Source organism: Vicia villosa, linkage group LG3, assembly GCF_029867415.1.
Source record: "Vicia villosa cultivar HV-30 ecotype Madison, WI linkage group LG3, Vvil1.0, whole genome shotgun sequence".
NCBI classification, from domain to species: Eukaryota; Viridiplantae; Streptophyta; class Magnoliopsida; order Fabales; family Fabaceae; genus Vicia; species Vicia villosa.
Window position 1 is genome coordinate 207,488,432 of NC_081182.1, and position 20,419 is coordinate 207,508,850.

General features: G+C 34.1%; 1 protein-coding gene across 2 annotated transcripts; it reads right to left on the reverse strand.

Moving 5' to 3' along the window:
* Nucleotides 1-12,679: 12,679 nt before the first annotated feature.
* LOC131657218 (UPF0481 protein At3g47200-like) lies at nt 12,680-14,724 on the reverse strand. 2 transcript variants are annotated; one of them, XM_058926682.1, is made up of 2 exons: nt 13,951-14,724; nt 12,680-13,683 (listed from the first exon to the last, which is right to left on the reverse strand). In XM_058926682.1, exons 1-2 carry the CDS (start codon nt 14,713-14,715, stop codon nt 13,084-13,086), a joined length of 1,365 nt encoding a protein of 454 aa, XP_058782665.1. In that variant the 5' UTR covers nt 14,716-14,724; the 3' UTR covers nt 12,680-13,083. The 2 variants fall into 2 exon arrangements, with proteins under 2 accessions (XP_058782665.1, XP_058782664.1); XM_058926681.1 differs by having other exon boundaries at nt 12,680-13,686.
* Nucleotides 14,725-20,419: the final 5,695 nt, after the last annotated feature.

Consider the following 20,419-nt stretch of genomic DNA (forward strand, 5'->3'; position numbering starts at 1 on the left):
TTCTACAACAAAATGCTATTGAATTCATCAAAATCAAGCGGCACTGACTTATTCAAATATGTGTTTGTGTTTCACATAATATTTAAATCTCTCGACTTGAGGTTCCACGTTTCAATTGTTTTGGTAATTTTGTATGATAAATGTTTTTTTAAAGGTATATGCATTTAGTTTAGGATGAAATATAATGATGGGAATGGAAGTCATGTGCAAATTAGTTTAAAGGTATATGCAATTATATAAAATCACCTTCAGATTGAATACCATTGTCTTAGTTTGAGTAAAAATGAATTCTTATAATTTATCATATTTCTTTATGTTTTATAAGAGGTACATGTTGAAGAAATGATGGCTAATTTATCATATTTCTAGCTAATTGAATAATCAGTTCTACGTTCTCATCTGGCTATAGACTATTGTGGTCAACGAGATGAACTAGCTAGCAGCAAAAGCGAAGCAAGAGTCGGTTAACATCATATCTCTTTGATTTGGTTTTGATATTTGAAACAATTTTTAGAAAATGGTAACATTTACTTTAACACAATCTGCATCAGTCATCATCGATAGCTAGGCTTGAAAAGTGTCTTCAAAGAGTGTGAAGCTCAAAATAAAGAAAATGACTGCAGGTTTAGATTTTATGCATATATAGAATGCAGTTAATAGTGAGAATTTTTTCTATTGATGGTGAGAATTTTTTATGAGCCACAGTCCATTAACATCAAGTATAAGTGAAAAGATCTGCGGAGTTGTGATTAGAAGAAATGGTGAAACAAGGAAAGGTTGTGATGATGTCAAGTCCACAAAGGCTGATATGTCATTGTTAATTTGTTCTTGTGAATCATAGATAATGAAAAAAAAGTTATTAATGTGTTGTGATTTTTTTTTTTTTAATTTGCATTTCAATTTTAATTTGAGTTACATTTAACCATGGTAATATAAATACTGAACTTAAGATTCATTGTAAAAGATATTTCATTTGTAACCATTTTCATTTTGAAAAAGTTTGTTAGAAAAGTTAGTTAGACTCTTTTCTCTCTCTTCTTCTTTGTGAACCAATAATTGGTATCTAGATTCAGAGGGAAATACTAGTGTACGTGAGGCATGTAGGAATAATTTTCTTGAATTCGCGTTGAATTTACGATCGAAATCGGAACACAATCACATTTCTTAATTATGCGGGATTGAGAAACACGAGTATTGGTGAGATCTGAGTGAATTTGCATAAGAATGAAGATGAACAGAGAAAATGGTAGCTTGAACACAACGCTTCTAGTATTTGATGGAAACAACTGAAATTGGTGGATTATTCAGATGCATGTATTATTTGGCACTCAAGATGTTCTTGATCTTGTCAACATCCGGTAAAGGAGTTTTCATTTGTCTATATGTTGATGACATGTTGATTTTTGGCACCGACCAAAATCAAGTTGATAAAACAAAGAATTTCTTGTCGTCAAAGTTCTCCATGAAGGATATGGGAGAAGCGGACGTTATTCTTGGTATTAAGATTAAACGAGAGAATAAGGGGATTGTAATTACGCAATCTCACTACATTGAGAAAATACTCAAGAAATTGAATTATGAAAATTGTTCTCCAGTAAGTACTCTCATGGATACAGGAGAAAAGCTTATGCCAAATACAGGTAAACCTGTGGATCAACTCGAATTAATACTCAAGAGCTATAGGCTCTTTGATGTATGCTATGATTAGCACTAGACCGGATATTGCTTATGCGGTTGGAAAGTTGAGCAGATTTACTAGTAATCCTAGTAGACATCATTGGCATGCGATAACTAGGGTATTCAAGTACTTAAAGGGTACTATGAATTATGGATTGTCATATATGGGATTTCCCTCGGTGTTAGAGGGTTATTCGGATGCTAATTGGATAAATAATGTTGAAGATTCATCCTCTACAAGTGGATGGGTGTTCTTGCTGTAAGTATCAGATATGCCTAAGAGGGGGGGTGAATTAGGTGTTTCAAAGATTTATCCGGTTTTTAGAATACTTGTACTTATTTTTCTGGTTTAGTGTTTGAAGGTTTTTGAATGGTTCTTTTCTTTTTTTGATAATAGTGATGAAAGCGGTAAAAAGCGGAAAAGTAAAGAACACAACGATATATACTGGTTCCCCTCACAATCCGAGAGTACTTCAGTCCCCTTTTAACATGAAAGAGATTTTACTATTGTTAGATCTTTGTACAAGCCTACACCAAGACTCCTCCTACAATCTTCTAACAAAACCACCAAGAACAATCCTCTTGGATTTTCACTAAGTACATTAAGAGAACAATCCTCCCTTAATGACTTTCTTGTTTCCAACAATCCTGGACAACAAGAACAACCAACCAAGTAGAACAAGAAAACAATCCTTTCCTTTCTACTAACTTGTTTCCAACAATCCTGGACAACAAGAATTTACAAAAAAAATCTGGAAAATATTTGAGTGATAAAGTTGATGAACATATATCAATCTATAAGATTGATCTTCTCTTTCAAGCAAGACAATTTACAATGATATAATAGTGCTCAAGTGTTTATGTATGAATGAGAAACTTTTCTAACAATGTGTAGAAAAAGTTTCAATGAAAGTTCAAGTATGAAACACTTGTATGAAAATATATGATGAAAATATATAATAAAAAAGGTGGTAAATTGTAATGAAAGAGGTGTAATTTAAATATGAAGTTTATGGTATTTATATAGGTATTTACACCCTTTAGAAAGAGTATAAAATGATCAACCAATGCAATGTTTAAGGTTTGATAATATATTTTCGTTTGGGTGAAAACATGCAATGGAAAAACACACTGGTTCAGTAGGAACCGCTTCCTGCCTAGGACAACCCGGTTCCTGCTGAACGTTACAGCAGAATATTTGAAATTTTAAACGTGGGAACCGGTTCCCAGATAGGGACAACCCGGTTTCTAGTAGTAAATCACAGAACCTTGTTTTTGGTGAAAGCTGGAACCCGGTTCCCATCTAGGACAACCCGGTTCCTAAAGGTTTTCCACACATATAAACTTTTGAATAAGGTTTCAACAAGAGTTTATTTTGGAATGAAACTTATGCCATGCATATATAAGTTTGGGAATGTATATGAATGAAAGTTTATATGATTTTTGAGCACTAAGAAATATCAATGTAAAAGGAGTTTAGCTTGTATCATTATGATATGAAGATCAATCAATCAAAGTTAATCTCCATGAAAGTTGCAATCTTGATCCATAGCTAATTTGATATTTTTGCTCATCCTTTATTGATGTATACTCATGATAGTTGTTTCATAAAAATATAGTGTTGTAGAAGCTTGCCTTCACACTTGCTTGGGGGAGGTGTCATCTCATAGGCTTCCAAGAAGCAAACATGTATAACTAGTTCCACAATGGAATCTGAGTTTGTAGCATTAGTTGCTGCTGGTAAAAAAGCAGAATGGCTAAGGAACTTGGTATATGAGATTCCGATATGTCCTAAATCGATATCACCAATTTCTATCAGTTGTGATAGTAGTGCCACACTGGCTAAAGCATATAGTCAAATATATAATGGAAAGTCTAGACATTTGGGTATTAGACATAGTATGATTAGGGAATTAATCATGAATGGGGTGATATCTATTGAGTTTGTTCGGTCGCAACAAAACTTAGTTGACCACTTGACGAAGGGGTTAGCTAGAGACTTAGTGAAGAAGTCGGTAATTGGGATGGGATTAAAGTCCATTTAAATCTATTAACTATGGTATACCCAATTCCCTTCTAATACAATGTTAGAAGAAGAATTCAATGTGGAAAGATCATAATTAAAGATTGGAGCAATTGTGTTTATCTTCCCAAGGTATGTGCTCAGACCTGCAAGTGATGGCTAGGTTGAAGTATATCTTCTTAATGGTTCTTTTGGAAAATTGCAAATGCAGGTGCAAGATTAAAAGGATCACCTATGTGAGCATGAAGTTTTGCCGCTTCAAAAAGCTTGGACTTGGCGGCTTCCTATATGCTTATTAATGGAAAAGGACACATGGCTTGTAAAGTGTCAAGTATGAATAGTAGAGTATTGTAAGAAACATATGTGTACTATATCTTCAGATATTCAAATGGATTGACGGGTTTAATCATTGTGAATCCCCAATTTTCGAGTATTTGGAATGTGTATTTGTACTAAGATGAAAATTTAATCGCAAGGAATTTTCGTCTATGCATTTGTTTGATCGTTATACCTGTAAGTAAATCAAGGATTATACTAAAATGGGGGGAGTTTGTTGGTGATTTTAGTATCATCAATGTATTTTGGTAGCAATGTGATTTACTATAGGCCAATGCAATTATGCGTTAAGTTTGAAACGAGTTAGGGTAGTGCGGAGTGCACGCTCGTCGAGCCAAACGTGTAATTGAATACGAATAATAGAAACGGGGTTCCAAGGGACTGAGCCCCTGGCAGGGTGCGGGGCAGCGCCCCGTTCAAAAAATTCGATTGAATAGTTGTACCCTTTCCCAACAGACATGATCGTTTTCTGTTTTCGAACAGATGTGTCTTTTTGTTTCTGTTACTGAACTCCTATATAAGGAGTCATTTGGCCTCAATTTTGGTTACAAGAAATTATACTTCCTCTCTACATTCTGATCTGTTCTCTATTGTCAGAAACAGATTGCTCTTCAAGAATTATCCCCGCAAAGATTTTGTGAACCCAGACAAGAATAGGGTCAAAATACTTTATTCGAAAAGTGAACAAACACGATTCTTCGAAGATATCCAGGATTATCATACCAAATTTCTAACAAATCGAAACATAATCACATTTCTTAATTATGTGGGATTGAGAAACACGAGTATTGGTGAGATCTGAGTGAATTTGCATAAGAATGAAGATGAACAGAGAAAATGGTAGCTTGAACACAACGCTTCTAGTATTTGATGGAAACAACTGAAATCAGTGGATTATTCAGATGCGTGTATTATTTGGCACTCAAGATGTTCTTGATCTTGTCAACAACTCCTACACGTCGGTTGCAACAGATGCAACGGAAGAACAAAGGAACGCGCAAAGAGATATGAGGAAGAAGGATCAGAAGGCGTTGTTCTATATCCATCAGTGTGTGGATATGAATGTGGTTGAGAAGATCGTTGATTCAACGATAGTGAAGGCTGCGTGGGACACACTGGTACGGTGCTACGACGGTGATGCATCAGTCAAGAAGGTTTTAACATCATACAAAACACATCTAGAGGAAAGTTACACTCACACTTTAAAGAAGGAAGTGTGGTTGAAGGCCATAAAAGAAAAACTTAAGGCTATAGAAAGAAACAAGATTTGGGAGATGATTGAGCTTATAGAGGATAAGAAAGTCATGGCATTTTAAGGTGAAATTAAAGCCAAATGAATCAATTGGGGAACACAAATCAAGGTTACTAGCAAGATAATTTTTACATAAACCTGACTTAGTGTTAAGAGTGAAAATAGCCTTGAGTTATAGGACAAGGTAACCTCCTGAATAATGCTAAAACTGTGAAATATTTCTTATTCATTACCTCATTCTTCTGATGATCTTTAAATAGCAAGCTGATGCAATCAAAGATAGATTCTTACAATTAATTCTATGGCTAGCCTAGAATGTAGGGATTTGAAGATGGATTCTAACAAGATTTTCTAACGGAATGAAAACAAATATAAGTTTATTTGCCGAGCTGTGCTGCTTCTAGAATCCTAGGAAAGTACAGTTGTAAACTATTTTATTCATAGTTGCTGGGATATTTTGGCCTTGTCCTAACGCGTATGGGCGTGTTATTGGGCTGGGCTGCAGCAGCTGGATTGGTATCTGTTTCAGCAGTACTGTCATTGACAATAGAAGAGGAGGTGTTATCAGTGTTATCAGTGCTAACACTTAGAATATTTTTAAGAGTTTGCACTAGTAGCTAAACCTGAAACAATCATATTGGTAATTGCTATAGCTGCAAATAGGATTTTGAATAAGCCATAAGACCAAAAAATGCATTAAATGGATTTTGAATAAGCCATATAACAACAAGTGTGCAGATAAAGTGTGTTTGTTTAATGGTTAGAAAGAGAATCGGAGGGAATTGTGAATAACCACTACAAAAAAATTGCCATATACCAACGGAGATTTTTAGTGACGGTCTAAAAAACCCTAGGTATAGATTTTTTGATAAGCCGTTGCTATAGGTCATGTTTATGTAATTAGTTACGTATTCCTTAGGTATAGACATTAAAAATATTAAATGTTAATATTAATATATAGTATGTTAATCAAAATAAAAATCAACAAAAAAATATTTTATTTTAAGACGTATGAAGACACTAAGTTAAAGTAGAAGAAAATTTATTCAATATAATGAAAAGAATGTTTCTAAACTAGACCAAAAAAAATTTAGACCAAGAATAATTCTAAATTTTAACGACGTCGGTTTAAAGTTTTGCATAAAACCCTACAAAAGCCTTTTCCAATTAACGAGAGCGGCAAATCTCGCGCTTAACATTTCATCGGCGATCAGTTGCGCGATTCCATTTTCATGAATTCGTTTGAGATTTGGGCACTTGGGATTGTTTGTGATTTTTAAGGTAGTATTGGGTAGTTAAATTTAGTTTTAAGTTTACTAATTGGTTAGTGAGTTTTTTAATTGGTTACAAAATGTTTTAAGAGGTTAGTAAGTTATTATATAGTTAGTTTCTCCTTTTCTATAGTGTTAGTCACAAACCATGATGGTACATGTACGATGTGGATGATTGGCATCTTGTAGTTTTTCCATAATGATACAATTTTCCTCCTTTAATTCAAATGAAATTAGTAAACTTAAAACTAAATTTAACTACCCAATACTACCTTAAAAATCACGTACACTTTGTAAATGGTATAAAAGATATGTGTGCATCATGTACACTTTGCAAATGTGTACATGACATTGTATGTGTTAAATCTATTGGCTGAGCAGTTTTACTATTCTCTTGTAATTAGTTATTTCAGTTAGTTAGTTACAAGAGTAAGTTGTTTTTGGTTGTTTTTGGTTGTTATTCAGTTAGTCTGTTATAACTGCATATATATATATATATATATATATATATATATATATATATATATATATATATATATATATATATATATATATATATATATATATATATATATATGTGTTGCACTGTTGTAACTTTTCTCTTAAGCAATCAATATAGCTTTTGCTTCTTTCTCTCTTTCTCTTTTGTTCTCTTTCTCGAAGCTCCATCAATGGAGTTCTTCTTCATGAATCATGCATGATTCAGTTTATCAACATGGTATCACACGCCTTTCTCGATCTACCTCATTCATCTTCTTCTTCCTTGTGATTTCGTTTTTTCCTTGATCTTCTTTGGTTTCGTTTTCGCTTCCCCACCATGCCACCGCGTATTGATCCTCAAGCCGACGTCAATAGCCCTTACTATGTTCATCCCAGTGATGGACCTTCCTCAGTCAAAGTCACACCGATTCTTGAAGGCTCGAATTACCATTCTTGGGCTAGATCTATGCGCAGAGCTTTAGGAGGAAAGATGAAGCTCGAATTCGTAGATGGCACTATACCAGTTCCAACAGACGATTTTGATCCGGCGTATCGTGCATGGAATAGGTGCAATATGCTTATTCATTCTTGGATTGTTAATTCTGTATCTCAATCTATTGCTCAATCCATTATCTTTCTTGAAAATGCTGTTGATGCTTGGAATGACCTTAAGGAACGATTTTCACAAGGTGATCTTGTTCGAATTTCTGAATTACAACAAGAAGTTTATCTCTTGAAACAAGATTCTAAAACTGTTACTGAGTATTATTCTACACTGAAAGTTCTTTGGGAGGAACTTGAAATCTACATGCCTATGCCATTCTGCAGTTGTAGAGTTAGATGTTCTTGTGAAGCTATGAGGCAAGCTCGCAGAAATCACACTTTACTCCATGCAATTCGATTTCTCACTGGCCTGAATGATAATTTTTCAGTTGTTAGGTCTCAGATTTTGCTCATGGATCCTCTTCCTAGCATGAATAAGATCTTTTCTATGGTTCTTCAACATGAGAGACAAGGGAATTTTACTTCCACTGATGAGTCTCATACCTTGATCAATGCCGTAGGTTACAAGAAACCTTTTAATCGATCTAACAATTCTAATGCTCCTGCCACCACTTCAAAATCCAAGATTTGCACACATTGTGGTAGAACTGGACACACAATTGAAGTATGTTATCGAAAGCATGGCTTTCCACCACATTTTGGTAAAACTTCATTGGCTAATAATGCTGCTACAAGTGAAGAAGAAGCCAGCAACAATGATAGTTCTGTACTTGTTGCTTCCAGTCCTTCTCTACCTATCACTCAGCATCAATATGAAGCCCTTATGAATCTTCTTCAGAATGATTCCCTTAATCAAGGTAACACCACTGCTGTATCCAATCAAGTTGGATCCTCCACCAATCACACCTCTTTCCTCAATGAAGGTAACTACCAAATCTCTGCTTATAAATGTTGTTCCCTAAACTCTTGGATCATTGATTCAGGAGCTAGTGATCATATTTGCTCCTCTCTTTCATGGTTCCATACATATAGAATCATTAAACCTATAAGTGTGAAACTACCTAATGGACAAATTGCTTTGGCCAAGCATCTTGGTTCTATTAAATTCTCCCCTAATTTTATCATTGACAATGTCCTTTACATTGCTGAATTTTCTGTCAATCTTATCTCAGTCTCACAATTATGCAAACAGTCCAAATACAAAGTCAGTTTTACTAATACTCAATGTTTCATTCAGGATCCTATAACCATGCAGATGATTGGTTTGGCTGAGAACTTTGAAGGCTTGTACCACTTGATTCTTAAAGATAAGCTTGGTGATGATCATGCTGCCTACCACTCCTCAACCAGCCATCTACCTGAAATTGGCTTATGGCATTTTAGACTAGGTCACCTTTCCCCTAGTAGAATGTTATCCCTTCATAGTTTTTTACCTTTTATTGTTGTTGACAAACATGCTGCCTGTGATGTATGTCACTATGCCAAACACAAAAGGAATCCTTATCCTTCAAGCTATAATAAATCCACATCTCCTTTTGAAATGATACATTTTGACATTTGGGGTCCCATTGCTATAAAATCACACCATGAGCATTCTTATTTTTTGACTGCTGTAGATGACTTTAGTAGATATACCTGGATTATACTCATGAAAACCAAAGCTGAAACTCGACAAAATGTAATCAATTTCATCCAAATGGCTCACACTCAACATAACTCCCAAATCAAGGTCATTAGAAGTGACAATGGCCCTGAATTTCTTATGCCTCACTTTTATGCTACCAAAGGTATTTCACACCAAACCAGTTGTGTTGAATCCCCACAACAAAATGGTAGGGTGGAAAGAAAACATCAACACATACTAAACATTGCAAGAGCCCTTTTGTTCCAAGCCAACATTCCCAAACCCTTTTGGTCATATGCTGTCACACATGCTGTATACATCATTAATAGAGTCCCTAGCCCTATTTTGAATAACAAATCCCCATACTTCCTAATGTTCAAAACTAAACCTGATCTCCACACATTAAAAGTCTTTGGCTCCCTCACCTATGCTGCCACCCTTCAATCACACAGGACCAAACTTGATCCTAGAGGAAGAAAATGTGTCTTCCTAGGATTCAAACAAGGAACCAAAGGAGTGATTCTATTGGATATTAATAACCATGACATTTTCATTTCAAGAAATGTTACTCACCATGAACTTGTTTTTCCTCTCAACCCAAATTGGAACTACTATCCCAGTCATCAATCAACCAATCCACCAACTGTTGATGTTCCTACCCCTGATCCTGCTGATGATCCTATCCCTACTGATCATTTTCCTGATCCTAACATCCCTACTGATACTTCTCCTGAAAGCCAAACTCAGCCTACCAACACTATTTCTCCTGCAAACACTAATGACACAAATCATCAACCTGGTAGAAGCAGACATCCACCTGCTTATCTTAAGGATTATGTGTGTCTTACTTCAAGTAATCAGCCCATATCTTCATCTTCAGGTTTGCCATATCCTATCTCTGCCTTTCACTCTTTTAATTTCTTGTCTCCTAGTCATAAATCTTTCAGTTTTTCTGTTACCCTCGACCATGAGCCAAGAAATTATGAGGAGGCATGCACTGACAACAATTGGATTCAAGCCATGAATTCTGAACTTGAGGCATTAGCTATGAATGGTACCTGGAAACTAATTGATCTCCCTCCTAATGTCAAGCCTATTGGAAGCAGGTGGGTATACAAAATCAAACATAGAGCTGATGGCACTATTGAAAGGTATAAGGCGAGACTTGTTGCAAAAGGCTACAGCCAAGTAGAAGGATTAGATTTTTTTGATACATTCTCACCTGTAGCAAAATTGTCTACTGTTAGAATCCTTCTTGCTATAGCATCCATTAAGAATTGGCATTTGCATCAACTAGATGTCAACAATGCTTTTCTACATGGTGATTTGGAGGAAGATGTTTATATGAGTGTTCCACAGGCATTACATGCAACAAGCCTAATCAAGTTTGCAAACTTGTTAAAAGTCTATATGGACTAAAACAAGCTAGTAGAAAATGGTATGAGAAGCTTACATCTTTGTTGCTCAGCCTTGGATACACTCAGTCTAGCTCAGATTATTCCATGTTCATTTTAAGAAGAAATGGCCACATTACAGTTCTACTTGTATATGTTGATGATGTAATTTTGGCAGGCACATCATTATCTGAGTTTGATCATATCAAACAAATTCTACATAGTGCCTTCAAAATAAAAGACTTGGGAGTCTTGAAGTATTTTCTTGGACTTGAAGTAGCACACTCAAGAGAAGGTATTGTTATATCACAAAGGAAGTATTGTCTTGACTTGCTAAAGGATGCAGGACTGTTAGCTTCTAAACCAGCTGACACACCCTTGAATCCATCCATTAAGCTTTACCAAGACAAGAGCAAACCTTTTGAAGATATCACAGCATATAGAAGACTGATTGGCAGATTACTATACCTGAACAATACTAGGCCAGACATCACCCTTGCCACACAGCAGCTGAGCCAGTTCTTGCATTGTCCTAGCCAGGTACACTATCATGCTGCATGTAGAGTGATCAGATATCTAAAGGGCAATCCTGGGAAAGGTCTATTATTTCCTAGAAAGTCATCGTTACAAATCTTGGGTTACACTGATGCAGACTGGGCAGGATGTGTGGATTCTAGGAGATCCACATCTGGCTATTGTTTTTTTATAGGAGAATCACTTGTTTCATGGAAGGCCAAGAAGCAACAAACAATTGCCAGATCATCATCTGAAGCAGAGTATAGAGCTCTTGGATCAGCTACATGTGAACTAATTTGGATACTTTACATATTGCAGGATCTTAGTGTCACTTGTAACAAGGTTCCTGCCTTGTATTGTGACAACCAAAGTGCCATCCACATAGCTTCTAACCCTGTTTTCCATGAAAGAACCAAGCATCTTGAGATTGATTGTCATCTTGTAAGGGAAAAGCTCAGACAAGGCATAATGAAGTTACTTCCAATAGCCTCTCAAGAACAATTGGCAGATTTTCTCACAAAACCTCTAGCCACGAGCAAGTTTCAGAACTTCATTTCCAAGCTTGGCATGATTGACATATACCATGCTTAAGCTTGAGGGAGGCTGTTAAATCTATTGGCTAAGCAGTTTTACTATTCTCTTGTAATTAGTTATTTCAGTTAGTTAGTTACAAGAGTAAGTTGTTTTTGGTTGTTATTCAGTTAGTCTGTTATAACTGCATATATATATATATATATATATATATATATATATATATATATATATATATATATATATGTTGCACTGTTGTAACTTTTCTCTTAAGCAATCAATATAGCTTTTGCTTCTTTCTCTCTTTCTCTTTTGTTCTCTTTCTCGAAGCTCCATCAATGGAGTTCTTCTTCATGAATCATGCATGATTCAGTTTATCAACAGTATGTGTGCATCATGTTGAAAGATATTTTAATTTTGTCCTTGTAAATGGTATAAAAAGAAAAAATATGGTATGATGTCTATGAATGATACCATATGAATAAAGTTATTTACTTTCCTTTAATAATTCTTTTTAAACTTATCAATTAAAAATAAAAATTATGAAATAGATTTTGAATGAGGCATATCACCAAGAAATGCTATTTAGATTATTTTGGAATAAACATGAACCGAAGATTGACTTTGTTGTTGACCTATTGCCAAAAAAAAAACATAATCACATGATTTGCAAAATATTATGGCCTTTTATGATAATGATAGAAATGGAATGAGAAATGATTAAATATTTATTTTTAAACTTTATTTTTAAATATTTATTTTTAAACTTTATATATATAAAGTGCTTATGAAGCAAATAAAAATTAAAAAGGTTCAAAATAAAAGGATTATTTTTGAACTAATATAAAATGAGATGAATTGGCCTAAGTGGACCCCAAATGCAAACATGGATAATGGTCGGATGAAATAAAAAAATGTTCAGACAAAATTAGGATACGACACCGTGGACACTCATTTGAGAAGAAAAGAAATCGGTGAAAGTAAATTTGGGATGAAAAATTAAAATTTTTGGGTGAAAAAGAAGAATATTGATGAAATTCTACAATGTTTATCTCTGCCTTTATTCACACTAAATTTCTCTTATTCAACACACTTTACAATAGTAGAGTATCTCCCAATTTATAATGGGATTACTTGTCCACCAAGTAATTCTCAAACAAACTATAACATTAGACTTCGATAAATTATGTTTGACTTTCTATCAAATGTGACAGGTAATATAGACTTTATTCTACATTGTCGAACGTACACTACTTCGACTCAATCGAAGGCAAGAAGAGTTACATATTCAACAATACACACCTCTTTAAAAATAAAAATTAATAAGTCACGCACAAAACAAAAATCACTCTTCATTTGAGATTCTCATAGTGAAGACACAAGAAGTGATTAAAAAAAAGTTCAATACAATCCTTTGAGAAGTAGAGTAGTTTTCCTGACAAGAAGACAATTCTAGAGCAAACCATGTTTTTAAGCTATCTTGAGGGCGGGAAAATGGATAACCATGTTTGAAGGAAAGTGAGAGAAAGTGCAGTAACCGCAGCACAGAAACCAGTGATAGCCAAAGGATTATTGCGGAGATAAATGTGATAAGCTTGCGCTAACCAAATCTTACATATTTTATAGCGATGATGTTCGTGTATTTTAGCTACAACTTCAGAATATAAAAATGGGTTACATACCAAGTCAGCACCAATGTTTTTGAAAAGTTCAGCAACTTCCTCATCTCTCCCGAGTAAATTACCCAAAATACCTTTTGATCTCAATATCTTCACATCTTCGGCATTGTCAATGAGCGTGTTCATGAAACCCAAGAATGAACATATTCCGTAGTTGTTCATAAAATCTGGGCACATCTCATATGCTATCAGATTCAACAAAGAAGCAGTGGTGGAATTGACCATAAGAATCTTAGGAAGAGTCAATTCCGCAGCAAACCTACTCTCCGAGAAACATATGTCTGTTAGACTTTGTGACTGACTTGATTTAAGATTTATTCCTATTTCTCTTAGATATTGTATATTCCAGTGTGGCATCTCCATGCTTGCTATTGAATGCCTCACAATTCTTTGCTTCTTCTAATATAAATGGATTTCATCATTTTACTAATTATCATATACAATGAACTACCATATATAATAAAGGGTTAAATAAATTTTTGGTGCAGTTTCATTTTTAGTCATGGGTTTTGACAACGGTTTTAGCTGGTTTTGACAACGTTTTTTTTTTTTTGTAAAAACCATTGTCTAAAGATAGAGAGGGACTAAAAATGAAACTGCAATATTTATAAGGACCAAAAACTTATTTAACCCTGTAATAAAGTAACAAATCTAAAATTTTACCTTGCGATTAGATTTAGTGAGGATGATTTTACGATGAAGATCAAGAAGATGAGTTGGTGGCTGTGGCTCATTTGGTAATTTTTGTTGAATGTCCAGTGTGGGCTGATAACATTTGAGAAAAGTCTCCATAGTTCTTATCAATTCATCCTCGTTGTCATTTTTCCACAACAACTTCAGTACTTGATATGGAAGCTGATTCTCCAACAACATCGCATCATTCATCACAAGCGCAAGTTGATCAACCTTAATATTCTGATTTGCCAAATCAATATCTTCAAATTGATCAACCATAATATCCACATGTTCCAGTTCAGCAACTTGCTCCGCATCCAGACTCATCAAAATATACAGCAAAAAACATCCATCCACGAACAACAGCCATGACAGCTTTTCTTCAAGGCTGCTGAAGCCTTTTAGAGACTCTGCGTTATTGGCTAAAGCTAAAACATCGTCTGCAAAAAGATCCATTAGTTCATGAATTTTATCGGCAATTATTGCGTGTAAAAATTCTGGAGTGTGTGGGGTGTTTTGGATGTAATTTGTTGCCCAATTAAGCTTATAGTTCTCTCCTAACTTGAGATTTTTGTTGTCATGATGGATGGGACCTATTGACACCAACTTGGGTGTGAATTTCTTCTCAAAATCATTTCTATTTCGGAGATATTCTGGAGCCTTTTGGATCTTGGAGAGTGAGCTTGGCTGAATTTGCTTTGCTTCCCGAAGCTCCACAAATTTCTTTTTAAGAGTAGTTTGGGATGCCATCATGCTTGTAATGTAATATGATAAAATGGTCTTGCCAAGTGAATATAAATATCGTGTTTGTTTACTTATGTTCAATAACTTTTACTATTTCATATCTTTACCTTATGATCAAGATAAGTAAATATGCTATGAAAAAACATTACGCTTGCACTTTAAATGAGATTTATCCCAAGCTTCTTCACTACTAAAGTTTGATTATCAAAACTAAACTTTACTCCTTTGACAAGGAAAGGAAAATTCTTAGAAAAATTATCTGCTGTTTACACGTTTTTTTTTTCCTGATAAGCACTTGTATTAAACGCACAAGGGGTGCAACCCAATATAAAAGAAACAAAACGAAACGCAATTCAAAATGGAAAGTCAAAAAGGAACAAACCTACACACCAATAGACACGCACGGATTGACAAGCCAAGCCTTTTTCGTGCAATGCAAAGGTGTAGATTAATTTTATGTATTAAAATTTTTATTATGATTGAATATTTTTTTGACAAACAGAGTTGTTTTAACTTATATTCACAATATATTATTTTAAATTACACATGTATTGTAAATAAAATAATAGTGTGCATAATTAAATAAAATATGATAGATTAAAGTTTATTTAATAGTTTAACAATTGTTTTGAGGTTCAATATTATTCAAAGTATTTTTTATTTATTGCATTTTAAGTTAAAAGTCTTGTTTTCATGGATTTTTTAAGCATTTATTTTTTCTCATTCATACGGTTAAATTATCTACAATATAATATTGACATTAATTATTATAAGTTTACCTATTTAATAATCCTATGTATATTAATTAAATGTAGATGTCATATTTAAAAGAAAAAAATTGAATATAAATATTAAAATTTACATGAAGGTTGTTAATTTTCATTAAAAAAATTATTTTTTTAAATCAATAATAACTTTGATTAATTCTGTAACACTAAGTACAAGGCGATCAGACCGATCCATCCCACAATCGTGAATAGATTTTCTTAGAAAAGCAGGTGGGGAGAGAGATGCTCTTTTCTCTCTCTAAGTTTCAACATTTTAATTGAGATTTATCCCAAGCTTCTTCACTACTAAAGTTTGAATAGCAAAACTAAACTTTACTCCATTAAGAAGGAAAGTAAAATTCTTTGAAAAATTATCTGCCCCTTTTACTCTTCATTTCCGCGCGTTAGTCAACTTATATTTATAACACTTTATTTTTTATTATACATGTGTTCTAAATAAAATAATCATATGAATGAGGCACAACTAAAACAAAAAGTATATTTTAAGTGAAACAATACATGTTTGGAATAGGCATGTGTTACATTAATTTTATATTATTTTTAGGATATTTCTATAAGACAAAATCATATTTAGGAGAAGAATATTTAGTATATTTTTCCAAAAGAAAAAAAAAAACAAACTTAAGTATATGTTATGTATATCTTATGTAAATATGATAATAAAATTTGGATCTTTATTTGGATCCTCAGATTACACAACCTGATACAATATACATAATTATTAATGATAATATATTAAATTTGATATAGGAAATTTTATATAATGGTTTAACAATTGTTTTAAATTTCAATTGATTAAACATTATGATATTTTTTAGGGTCATGCTAACATGTGTCCTTAGGGCACATGTTAAGGATGCTATAATTAGAAAAAGTTAGATATAATTAAATGCAATAAAGTAATATTTAAAATTTTGATATATTGAATGCACGCGTTTCAAAAATAATATTCTATAAATGTCTTATTAACTCATGCCATTGGGGTACATGTTAGTTTTTCCCTATTTTTTAAATTCCAATTTCATTTCTTTTTTAAAGTTAACTTTTTATCTAAAATCACTCTTCTAAATTCTTTTTCCTTACTTTTCTTTCAAATAAGTGATTTCAGATTTATTTTTAGTTTATTTTTTTGTGATTTCGTCGTCTTAATGCGAAGTTGTATTCATCGTCGTCTTATTGCGGTGTTATTTTGTTTTTTCATATTGGTGCGGTGTTTGTTCGATTCAAATTGACATATTAGTTTTGACTCAAGGTATTTCAATTAATGAGTTTGACATCGCCAACGATGTAGACTCGAAGACATGGACATTTTGAGCATTTCAATTTCGTCATATTTATAACATTTTGATTGTTATAAATTACAAATAGAATACATTTTGAGCATTGATTGTTATAAATTACAAATAGAATACATTTTGAGCATTGACTGTTAAGCTATTTTTTTTAGCTTATTCCCTAAGTTTTCCAAAAAATATTAGAACATACTAATCTGATTCTCGTAGCCTAAATGATGGTACGCACAATGAGAATGTGTCAATTAACAATTCAGACTGAAAATAAGGTACGGAAATAAAATAAAAGGTACAAATAAATTCAAATATTAAAACATATTAAAATAGTAAAAATAATAAAATAAACAACAAAGTTGCCTAAGTACAATAGAAGAAAAGTGTGCATCAAAATGCACTTATCAAATTCCCCCACACTTGAACTTTTGTACTTCGAGCATAATTTTGAATTCAAAATTCAAAACAGAAAAACAAGAACAAAACAAACATGCAATTCCAAAGGTTCTCAAAATAAAAAATGGAAGCAGAATCCTAATTCTAAGCTTCAAGAATATGGTGTTAGTGAGCAACTTCTTGTGACAGTTAAAACAGATAAGAGGACAGTTTACCAAAGAGTACATCATGAGCAGCAAGATCCTTACAGAATAAAAATTCTCTCAACTCTCAAGTGTTTTAGTTAACTGTTTACACTCAAAGCATAACATGAAAGTTAGTACTACCTTAAACTTGAAAAGATTATAACATCCAAAATTGTTCTAAAATACTTCAAGATGTCACAACAATCTGATTCCTCCTCTCCCAAGAAGATTTCCTTCACTGATGGTCCTAACGCTATTCCAAGAACTGAACCGGTTAACCCTAATCAAGTTCTTGATATTACTCTGTTAATAATGGTTAACACTGATAATCTCACAATCAAGAAACCTCGTACCTCTCTCATGCAAGGAGACCTGAGGAATTTGTTCGTGCCAATACCACAAATTCTTCATCTTCCACTCCTCTTAAGGATTTAAATAAGGAAGGATCAAGGTATGCTCATAATTCCATTGCTAAAATTGTAACTTGTATCTTGAATGAACAACATCAAGTCCCTAGGATATCTGTTTCGCTGCAAACTATAATTCCTAAACCCGTTGTTGTTACTAAGACACACATCAGAGGGAAGTCCTCTAATGATGATGATGTCCACATTGTTGATGAGGATGTGCACAAAGACAACGATGATGAAGATGTCAAAGAGGATGTCAATGACATTTGGCATACTGGTGTTGATGCTGGTATAGGTACAACTACAAGTACACATGTTATGGACCTTGATGAACTCTCAGATAATGATTTGGTAGCTGTTGTGAACCCTAGCATTGCCAAAAGGCTCATGACTATGAGGAAAGGTAAGGCTGTTGTACAAAGCTATCCCAAGAGAAAGGTTGCTCCTATAAGTCTCTCTGCTGACTCTATCAGGAAAAAAAAGTACCTCCACATGTCCTATAAAGAGCAGAGTTGTATCTCAGAGTGTTTCTGTTGGTCCAACCAAATCTTGGAGCAAAGTTATTCCCAAGAAAAGGAAGGCTCAAGCTATAGTTAACTATGACTCTGATGTTGATGTTAATGCTCAAGACATTCCACTAAGGAAGAAACCAACAACTAGCAAGCTGGCTTCTAGTCTTCCTCAGGTACCCATTGATAATATCTCCTTTCATTATCCTTCCAGTGTCAATAGGTGGAAATATGTTCACCCGAAGAGGATAGCTTTGGAAAGGGAGTTGGCTCAGAATGTCCTGGAGAATAAAAAGATCATGGATCTGATTCATGAAGTTGGGCTATTGAAAACAGTTGTTCATTTTCCTACGTGTTATGAAATACTGGTTAAAGAGTTCATTGTGAATCTATCAGAAGACTGCGCTGATAGAAAATCAAAGGATTTTAGAAAAGTATATGTAAGAGGAAAATGTGTTACCTTCTCCTCCACTGTTATCAACAATTTTCTTGGAAGATCTGATGAAGCTCAACCTGAGTTAGAAGTGATTGACAACAAAATATGTGAGGCTATCACGGCTAAGTAGGTGAAAGACTAGCCCGTGAAAGGAAAACTCTCTGCAAGCAAGCTCAACATAAAATATGCAATGCTACACAAGATTGGAGCTGCTACTTGGGTGCCCACAAACCACAAGTCAACTGTTGCTACTCTGCTGGGAAATTTTATATATGTTGTTGGAACCAAGACCAAGTTTGACTATGGTACTTACATATTTGATCAGACAATGAAGCATGCCAGGAGTTATAGTGTGAAGGGTCCCATTGCCTTCCCATCTATCATATGTGGTATAATTGTGAATCAGTACCCTAATATCCTTAGTGAAAATGATTATGTCTGCAAAAGGGAAAGTGTTATTTCATTTCACTACAAACTATTTCAAGGAACCCATGTTCCTGACATTGTCGCAACATCAGCTGGAACATCCAAAGACAACACAACTACAAGAAAAGCTGATGTGATTGCAATGCTTAGGGAAACATGTAAGGAGCTATAGTCCAGAAAACTGGCTCTTGAAAGATTGATCAGCTCCCTTGAGATGGGTGAAGGAGCTGAGTTTGTTGATGCTAATAAGGATGAACAGGGTGAAGAAGAAGGTGAATCAGACATAGAAGTTGAGAAAGAAGTTGGTCAAGTTGATGACACTGATGAAGATGTTGCAGATGCTGAACTCAGCACATCTGAGTCTAAAGACTGAAGCAGCTGTTTCTGGTGATTTTTTTGTGGATTTTAATATTTTTCAGTATCTTTTGGTTTAATTCTGGCATGTACTTAATTGTATAACAAGGTTGCTTTGGCAACATTTCTGGCTCAGAGGGGGAGTAGTGAGTGTAATGTCACCCAGGACAACAACGAATAGTTGTATTCTAGAGGTCTACTTCTACAGTTTATTTCTATAGTTAGTAGTGTTGCTGCATGAGGAACTATAGGTTTGTGTGTGTGATGGTATGATGTGGTAGTGTAGTATACTTAATGATTGCTTGATGGTAGTTGTAGTTGTATTAGCTATTCCTGCATGTGTGGTTGACTAGTTGTGTGTTGTGTGTTTTTTTTTTGCTGCAAAGATTCTTTGATAATGTGGTGATAGGTTGTTTTAGCCAAAAATTTGCCAAAGGGGGAGTTTGTAGATGCTTTTAAATTGGATGCATTTTATGGTAAAACATTCTTGTATGTATGTGATGTCTTAACTAATGTCATGACACACTATGTATAGTATAGTGGAGGATTGTATGGTTGAGCTAATACAGGTTTTTGTTGGATGTCATGCTCGATGTCATGACATCAATATCTAACAACAGTAGCTGTTATATTTTAGTTGTTATGTTTCCCTATTTATCTCAGGCTACAATTTAGGAAACTATATATTTTGTGTTGTATGATTTGCGCTAAAATATCTCGTACTACAACATATAAGTACACCCTGATGATGTGGAGATTAGGTTAACAGAGTTAACCCTAATTTATGTTTGGATGGCCCAAGGCCCAAGTGTTGCCTATAAGAAGACTGCTAATCCTACTTTCAAAGGCATAGTTTTTGGCGTGAAGATTATTGTGTTTTTTGTGTATTCACGTGTGTTTTAGTGTTTTATTGTAATCCAAGC

Bases quoted from the DNA above. Each gene is read 5' to 3' on its own strand.
- LOC131657218 (XM_058926681.1), bottom strand. From the start codon at position 14,715: ATGATGGCATCCCAAACTACTCTTAAAAAGAAATTTGTGGAGCTTCGG. The intron at 13,687-13,950 runs GTAAAATTTTAG...CATTTATATTAG, and splicing joins TCACTAAATCTAATCGCAAG to AAGAAGCAAAGAATTGTGAG.